This window comes from Silene latifolia, chromosome Y, assembly GCF_048544455.1.
Source record: "Silene latifolia isolate original U9 population chromosome Y, ASM4854445v1, whole genome shotgun sequence".
Lineage (NCBI taxonomy): Eukaryota > Viridiplantae > Streptophyta > Magnoliopsida > Caryophyllales > Caryophyllaceae > Silene > Silene latifolia.
The window spans coordinates 343,476,826-343,485,069 of NC_133538.1; the positions used below are offsets into that span (position 1 = coordinate 343,476,826).

The 8,244-nt window shown below is 36.9% G+C and overlaps 1 protein-coding gene and 1 long non-coding RNA gene across 2 annotated transcripts; one reads left to right on the forward strand and one right to left on the reverse strand.

Moving 5' to 3' along the window:
• Positions 1-791: 791 nt before the first annotated feature.
• LOC141633554 (uncharacterized) lies at positions 792-2,435 on the reverse strand. Its single transcript, XR_012538364.1, has 2 exons — positions 1,753-2,435; positions 792-1,667 (listed from the first exon to the last, which is right to left on the reverse strand). It is a non-coding gene; the product is annotated as an uncharacterized LOC141633554 (long non-coding RNA).
• Positions 2,436-3,828: 1,393 nt separating this feature from the next.
• On the forward strand, positions 3,829-4,653 carry LOC141631519 (uncharacterized). The gene is made up of 4 exons (XM_074444179.1): positions 3,829-3,993; positions 4,093-4,278; positions 4,361-4,539; positions 4,614-4,653. The coding sequence occupies exons 1-4, from the start codon at positions 3,904-3,906 to the stop codon at positions 4,651-4,653; spliced, it is 495 nt and encodes a 164-aa protein (XP_074300280.1). The 5' UTR covers positions 3,829-3,903.
• Positions 4,654-8,244: the final 3,591 nt, after the last annotated feature.

The window sequence follows — 8,244 nt, forward strand, 5'->3', positions numbered from 1 at the left end:
AAAGAAAACAAATATGAATGTAACTGATGGCTTGCGACCAGTTCACTAATACCTTACCCAACATGTTTGAGCAAATGTGATTTTCAAATAGTACCACTCGGATAACTTACTAGTTACTTTAGTAGAAGCTTTATACGACTGTCTTCATCTCGATTTGCTCGTGTGAATGATAACCCGTAAAAATGAAATCAGCTAGTACAAAAGAAGCTATGCGCTTAAACTAATAATTATAAGGATTAGGGGTTGGATTAGGGAAAGATAGATACTCCTTTAAGATACACTTCTTTAAATTAATATATACATACATTTAGCTTGTTAGATACAATCCTTTTAGTTACTAGATACATACACGTAGCTTGTTAGATACACTCCGTTAAGGATTAGGGGTTGAATTAGGGAAAGATAGATACTCCTTTAAGATACACTCATTTACTTTGCTAGATACATTCATTTATATTACTAGATACATACCTTTACATTGCTAGATACACGTCTTTATTTTACTAGATACACTCATTTACTTTACTAGATACACACCTTTACATTGCTAGATACACGTCTTTATTTTACTAGATACACTCATTTACTTTCCTAGATACACTCATTTATATTACTAGATACACACCTTTACATTGCTAGATACACGTCTTTATCTTTCTAGATACACTCATTTATATTGTGATTAAATTGAGAGAGTGCTTGAAAGAAAGAAAGAAACATAAGGTTTTTAAAAGACTTGGTGCCATCACTAAACATAAGTAAGTTTCTTATTGCTCAATCTCCTTTGGGCATAAAAGACGTCCTCATATTGGGACAATATTTTGAAGTGTGTGTGATGGTCGGAGTCAGATACCATCCAACAGAAGTGCACATAATTGCAAAAGACCTATCAAATACAACCAAAAACACTAATGTCACTGTAATCACAATTACCATGTAAATCTTTTGGTTCACCCAACTGCCAACCCACTGTCTCCTTTCAAACTTGATCTGCTCTCTCTTCTTTATCCAACCGTTTCTAACCGCCATTGACGAAGAAGACAAAGGAAAAGAAGAAAGCTTCTTTTTAGGAGCTGAAATCTCATTTATGGGTTGATGACCATGATCATCACCATCCGGGTGCTTTGCCTTAACTACAATCGACTTAAACTCGTGTTTGTCAGTGTAAACGAAACGTAACAGTGAGATTTTGTTTGGGTCGAGTTGAGAGTAAATTTCTCGTCTTTTCTCTTCGATTTCTGACAGAAGGATTGAGAATCGGTCCAACCCTCGGCTAGAATAAGGATTCTTTGATTTGGATTTCCGTGGGGAGGAAACTGCGCTTGGAGTTTCTCTTTCAAATTCGTACTCACCACTGTCAGTTCCACTCCAAAACAGTACCCACAGCATAAAGCTGTGATCCAACCCCTGTAATTCGCTACTCCGTGTTTTATAACCTTGGTGAAATTATCGTTGTGCTTCTCACCTGACTTGTGCAGCTGCTGGTAGTTTCCGTCAGGCATGTCTTGCCCGAAAATCACCACTGTAAAAGCCAAAACTGTCTGGAAAAGGGCAGGTATGAAGAATGCGATCCTCCAAGCAGTAAAGCTCTTGGCACCAATCTTTACGATGAGACTGAATACGAATTAAATTATGAGTTGCACCTCCTCCAAGGTTTCCCCATCCACCTGAGAAGTACGGAACACGTTAGCATCAAAATTGTCGTTGTGAGTCTCTTTACTGATACAAAAAAAAGGAATTTTTGCCAGTTACCTGAGACCCCATTGGCGCGACCTATTACAGGAGGCGAAAACATGGAGCTCATCAAGAACTGAGTCGAAACAAACGTGGCCAAAGAAAAACCAGTGAAAAATCGGACCAAAAGAAACCTAGTAGCTGAATCTGCATTGGATGTGAGGTACACAGCAGGCGCAGTCAAGAGGGTCAAGGACGCCGAGGCAAACATACACACACAAATAAACAAATAATACAATTAAAATCAAATCAAATTTCTTTAAACCTAAAGTATTACTACCCACTTTGTCAATCAAACAACCATGAGCAGCGATGGTTAATGTTTGATTCAACACCACTAGTTAATAACCTTACCAGTCATCCTAAAAGCCATCACAGGCTCCATTTGATCATTCCTTTGTCGGCGATTTCCCGTCACAAATTTAATTTCTCCGGCGTGCAGGTCTTGTGCTTCCGGCAAGATGAATCAATGATGTGAAGCATGAAGGAGACAAACGGAATTAAAACGGGTCGGCTATGTTGAAGGCCGGTATCGCTGGTAGATTAGGTGGTCGTAGTTGGGTTGCGTGTGTTTTCCGGCAAAGATTGGTGGCCCGTTGTCGGCGATCGAAGGTCGTGGAGTCGTAGCCTGTGTCGGTCGGTGTGAGAGAGAGAGAGGATAAATGGGAGAATATTTTACAATTGAAATGTCAGCGCATGTTTTATTAATTTGGGGTAGTTCGTACGGTTCGTACTGAACTTTAGTTCGCACCTGACCCCGACCCTATATATATATATATATAGATTTAGGATCCGGTGAGAACGACCACTCGGTGAGAACGGTGAGAACACACTCACCTATAAACAACTCACTGTTTCACGCGCATACAAAAATCCAAACTCAACTTTGACTTTTCTCTCACTTAATTACCCTTATGTCATTTTATCTTTTCCTTTGCTTTATCAAATCCCCCCATAACCATTTATCACATACTGTCACCAACTATCACTTGTCGCGACAATCACCAGAAACGCCGGCGAACACCGTAAATTTCTCTAATGCCGACGCAATTCCACGATTTCCATTCAACTTTTCGAACTCACAACTTTGAAACTCTAGATCTCGATTCTTCTTCTCTTCTCCATCTCCACTTCGACCACCGTCTTTATCAGCCTTTCACCAGCGAGATCCTCGGCTAGCGCAGTAGCATTTCACCGGCATCAACATCTTCGCCAACCAACACTCAACGACATCCGAGCACGTCGCAGTACTGAATAACGCCTCCTCATCGTCACCTGTGTTTTCTCCTTCCAACCATTACCATTGTCGGATCTAAGAAAATTAATGTAACTGGTTTATTTATAGATGTACCTCAACTCAATTTTAATGTACCTAATAACTAATTTTGTGTATCTATGTTAGATACAATAAAATAGTGACTAGATACATTAAAACAGTAGCTAGATACGCAACAAATTAGATCGGAAACTCGTAGCTCTTATGGGGAAAAGGGGTCGGTTGTGACAGTCGTTGGTGGTGTGCCGTCACTGTTGGAACTCGTCGATGGCGGCAGCCAGTATGAGTGACTGGTGAGGGTATGAAGATGATAAATAGGAAAGTTGCAGTAGGATAAATGGTCTAGTTGATCGCTGGAGTTGCACCGACATCGGCAACTGTCACAAGATTTCCGTCGCCAACCAGCAGAAGCATATTGATCGTGCAGTGGTAATCGCGGTCGATTTAGGTGGTAGTTGTCGGTTTAATACGTGAAAAAGGAAAGAATGATGAAGGTCGATTAAAATATTAAATTGGTGGTCGACGTTGATCGACGGTGGTATAGCCAGTGACATCGACATCAGAAATGTTGATGAAAAATGTAGTTGATGATAATGTAGTGGCACTAGTGGGCAAATCAATTATAGGAATAACGAAGGGATGGGATAAAATTCTGAATGAACTATGACTTGGCCACGTATTTTGTTTCTAATATAGACCGTTGATTGTTTTAATCCTATGACTAAAGATCGTTCTCACCGTTTTCACCGAGTGATCGTTCTCACCGGATCCCACCTCTATATATTTACATTTGCTAACCTTCTTGTATGGTTTTCTGATATAGACATTTTTTAAGAACAAATATTATACATTTGCAGATCTTTGTACCTATAGTTTCTGAGAAGCCATTTGCAATGTGTTTCAACTTCCTAACAAAGAAGTTGGAAATCTTACATTTGATGAGGCCAGAGATGGTAAATTTTGCACCAAGTATTGAGCCTACGGTATCCACATTTCAGCCTACTTGTTTTGTTGATGCTATCATACGATATTAATATTATTTGCATTTTTGAGAAATGTTTGAATTTATATGTCCTATGCAGAAAGACTTTGTTATTAAATGCTTGCTCAAGAAAATGTCGTCTATAGTGGCTGTCCGTGACATGAAGCCAGAGGAGATTATTCTGAGGTCAAATCTTGGTAATGGAAGTGATTCAGGAATTTACCTCATGCGGTTGTTGGAGAAATACAAAGGAGAAAGAAGGACTTGTGTGTTGGGACTCCAAGATGTAAGCTGCTTTACAATGTTTTTCCCTATTTATTTACTTGTATGTATATGAGTAGTATAAATCAATGTTCCTTGTTTTGTAGAACAACCAAGTTAAGGTTTTTGGTACAAGGGCATGCTATGAGTTGTTGTCTTTTGCTGGTAATCAAGACTTCCAAAATCTAAGAAAGAATCCCAGAGGTGCCACCAAGGATACCCGTCAATGTCAGTTGTTAGACACAGAAATATTGGCTCGGGTAATCAATGCCCGCAAGGATGACAAGTAATTTCTAAACTTTTATTACATATTTGTTTGATTTTTGTTTTAGAAGTTGTGCTAATTGTATTGGTTTGTAGGTATTTGGATGAAATTATCGTGGCCCCTTTGAATGGATGAATGTCTGTGAAAAGCAATGAAAAGTTTGCAAAATCGTCAATGGATAAGAGATACGGTTAGTATATAAACATTTTTCATTTAATCGACCAGATAGGTGATCAAAATTTTGTAACAATATTTACATTTGTAGGTGATTGACATGTTTGGTGTGATGTGTACATATAATCGACCGGATATTTCGTACTTGCCTTCAACAAAGTGAGGGTATGTATCTAAGTAGTACATTTTGAATTTACTTTTTACTTTTCCCTTTTTTACTTCATTTTTGTGAGGAATAATATGTCATCTCAACTATGTTTCAAAAGAAAAAACAGATGTCATATATTTGTTAGTATAGTTTATTAACTTATTTTTTTAATTTGTCAGTATGCTAAGCCACAATTAAAGGTTAACGAGGTAAACTTTGTTTGGTGCCCTCATCTTAAGATGCACTACACGCCAAAAGATGGATCTACTATTGAGAAGGTAAAGTTACTAATGTCCAAACTGTGATAATATATGCATAAAATACTAATTACCATGCATATCCTAGTTACTTACCTATGTAAATCATTTTGCTTTTATGTAGGTTTTTTTCACAATCGGCAAAGATGGTAACCATTGGTTAGCTTGTGTGTCTGATCTCAAGGAGGAGAAGAACTACATTTTGGACTCTCTCAGGAAATATAAGAAAAATGATAAGAAAGCTGTGGAGGAATATAATACTTATGTGGAGGATATTGTATGGTCGCCATTTTTTATTTTAATTCAGTCTAGAAGTCACAATTTAAGATATTCATACAAGTATTTTTGTTGATTGTTTGTTGTTCACAGATAGTCAATGTTGCAAATCAGATACCGAGCACCAATGGTTACAAGCGCGTCAAGGCCATCGGTTTGTTTCCCATCAAGTGAAGGATGTCCTCAAAGAACCAAACATGTTAGTTTGTTATATATTTTTGTGTTATTTTTTGCTTAATGTTAATTATTTTAATATCATTTTCAATATCATATGTTGCTTGAATAGTTTTGACTGCGGAGTATATGTCATGAAGTTTCTGGAAGGTGCAATGTTCAATATAGATTTGTGGACGGACAAGAAACATTACAAAGTGAGTTTAATGGACTTGATAATTCATATATGTTTTATCTTAAATTTTCTGCCATTTTATCTTAAAATTCTGTCATTTCTGTCCCATGTTTTAAGAGATTCGACCAGCTTTACATTACCTGTTGTAGACGGATTTTGTAATGATACCCTAAATGCACCCATGCTAAACCGTTATGTGGGAAATGCACCCTATCTTTAAGAAAAGCACATTAGCGTTAATACACTCAGGGAAGAATTATGGGAACAACTTGAATATCCCTAGTCCAAGTCAAGTAATCACTAACAATGAAGACCGCTTGGACCCGGTGGAGGATATGTACTTCTTTCGGGCTGCCATTTTATCTTAATTTTCTGCCTTTTTTTTTTTTTTGTTTTGCAGACTTGATTGCTTATTGTCGACAAATTATGTTGCGGTGATAAAATGGGAGAAAAACACTTCTCGGGTATCCTTTTTCTGTATTTTTATATGTTTGATTTGTCATCATAGGAGTCGTTCAGGTTGGTACAGTTTTTTTAATTGCTAGATACACTCCTTCAAAGTTGCTACATACACTTTTTTAAATGGCAGATACACTTTTTAAACTAAAAAAAAAATCAAAAACTTGAACAAGGGGTAGTTTAGTCATATTAGGTGCGAAAGAGAATTAGGATTTCGTAGTCAATATTTTTTCATTGTTCGAGAGATGATCTCCCATGATAGTCTCTCGTTTCGCGTTATCCGCTTATAAGTTATAAGTCTTAATTCCGTTAGTCTACCGAAAGACGTATCACGTTTGAATTATTGTGTCGGAATGTCTTGTAATTAATTTAATGGTCAATCGAAAGGAAGAAACAAAAGAGGAAGGAAAAGACTAAAACTTCAATCATGAGGTGATGAGAAAAAGAGGGAAGAGTGTGAACCTTGCGGTTTTCTCGAGATGCCTATCTGTCACCAAAGAATTGCGATTACGTTTTTTGAGTTGTAATCTTTATAAATTAAATATGAAGTTCCGTTAGTCTACTGAAAGACGTATCACTTTTTTCAGGTTGGCTACATTATGTTTTTTGAACCGCTAGATACACTCGTTAATATGGTCGCATACACTATAGTCCGTCACTACATACACCTTACACTTCTATATATTGCTTTAAAATAATTCAACCTCATGTCATTCTTTTTTAATCTCCGTGCGATTTTTCACAATGGTTGATGATGAAGATTATTGGATTATTTCTTTTAATCAAGCCTCATTTCAAAGGATTCGGCATCAGTTCAAATTTTTATTTTTCTTGCAAGAGTGGTTGTACTTTGAAGAGGTTGATTAAGTCGGGGTGACTTTTGTCTAGTATTTCACATTTTTAGTTTCCTTGTCTTTGTTTGTATCTTTTCAAAGGAAATAACTTGGAACATCCGTGGTCAACTAGATACACTTCTTTAGACTGCTAGCTACTCTTGTTCGTACTGCTAGATACACTCCTTCATTATTTTTAGAAAAGGATGTTCGATACAAACGCCATCTTTGTAGGAGAATTCAGAACTTTTTGTCCATTTTTCCATCTAAGAATATGAAAAATTTAAGACTAAATTTATATAAAAGAGATGATGTGTTTTCCTAGTTTATATAAACAAGTATACAATGACGCATTGTGACCATACATTTTTTCGGACGGGTAGTTACATTCCACGAGTCCATAATAAAGAAAAAAAATGATTTGGTTGGAGTAATTTGATGTTCAAGAGTTCATTGTGACCATACACTTTTCCGGCTAATTGAAATTCTGTTATTAGTATTAAATTATCATACTTGACACTTTTGATCAAGTTGTCTATAAAATCGAAGTAAAGAATGAGGAAAACTTACTATAATGCTTGACACTTAATAACAAATAAACAACACAAAAATTGAAGAAATTTGAAATGTAGTACTCCGTAATAGTTTTGCATAACATGCGACAAACAAAGGATAATTACTAATTACAGATCAAAATGTGGATTGTAGCCCATATTTGAAGTTATAAAATATAACCAACATTATAAAAAGTGCAGTACAAATTAATAATCCGGAAAGTAATTGCGGATTTCAAAACGAATATCACTGAAAACATCATTATCACCTTCAACCCAATCCACCGGGTCGTTTTCCCATGCAAGCGGAACTGTCCCGAACTCAAAGGAAGGCCCCTGAGCATACAAATATGCCACCAGTCCCAAATCATCTCTATTAGCAACCCATAAATATGGTCCTGGCGGAGGTTTAACGTTTTCAAACCACCACCTCGAAGCTTCATTATTAGAAAAAGCGCGCTCCAGTTTGCGTGCTTGACGGAAGCATTCGCGCTCATCTCCCGCTCCAAACTCAATCATTGCATGTCCCTTGAACGACCCATTTGAAGAAATAGCCGGGTGGATAGCTTGAACTAAATTTAATCCAAAGACCCGAATAACTTCTACTAATCTGGTCAAGATCATATGAGAGAGTTTCCTTTCCAAACCCATCTCTTGTGCTTGGCAAATTATAAAG

What these genes read in the sequence shown, in the direction of transcription:
- LOC141631519 (XM_074444179.1), top strand. Translation starts at nt 3,904, where the DNA reads ATGTGTTTCAACTTCCTAACAAAGAAGTTGGAAATCTTACATTTGATG. An exon ending in CACCAAGTATTGAGCCTACG is followed by an intron (nt 3,994 to 4,092) that starts GTATCCACATTT and finishes TGTCCTATGCAG; the next exon opens with AAAGACTTTGTTATTAAATG. An exon ending in AATGCCCGCAAGGATGACAA is followed by an intron (nt 4,540 to 4,613) that starts GTAATTTCTAAA and finishes ATTGGTTTGTAG; the next exon opens with GTATTTGGATGAAATTATCG.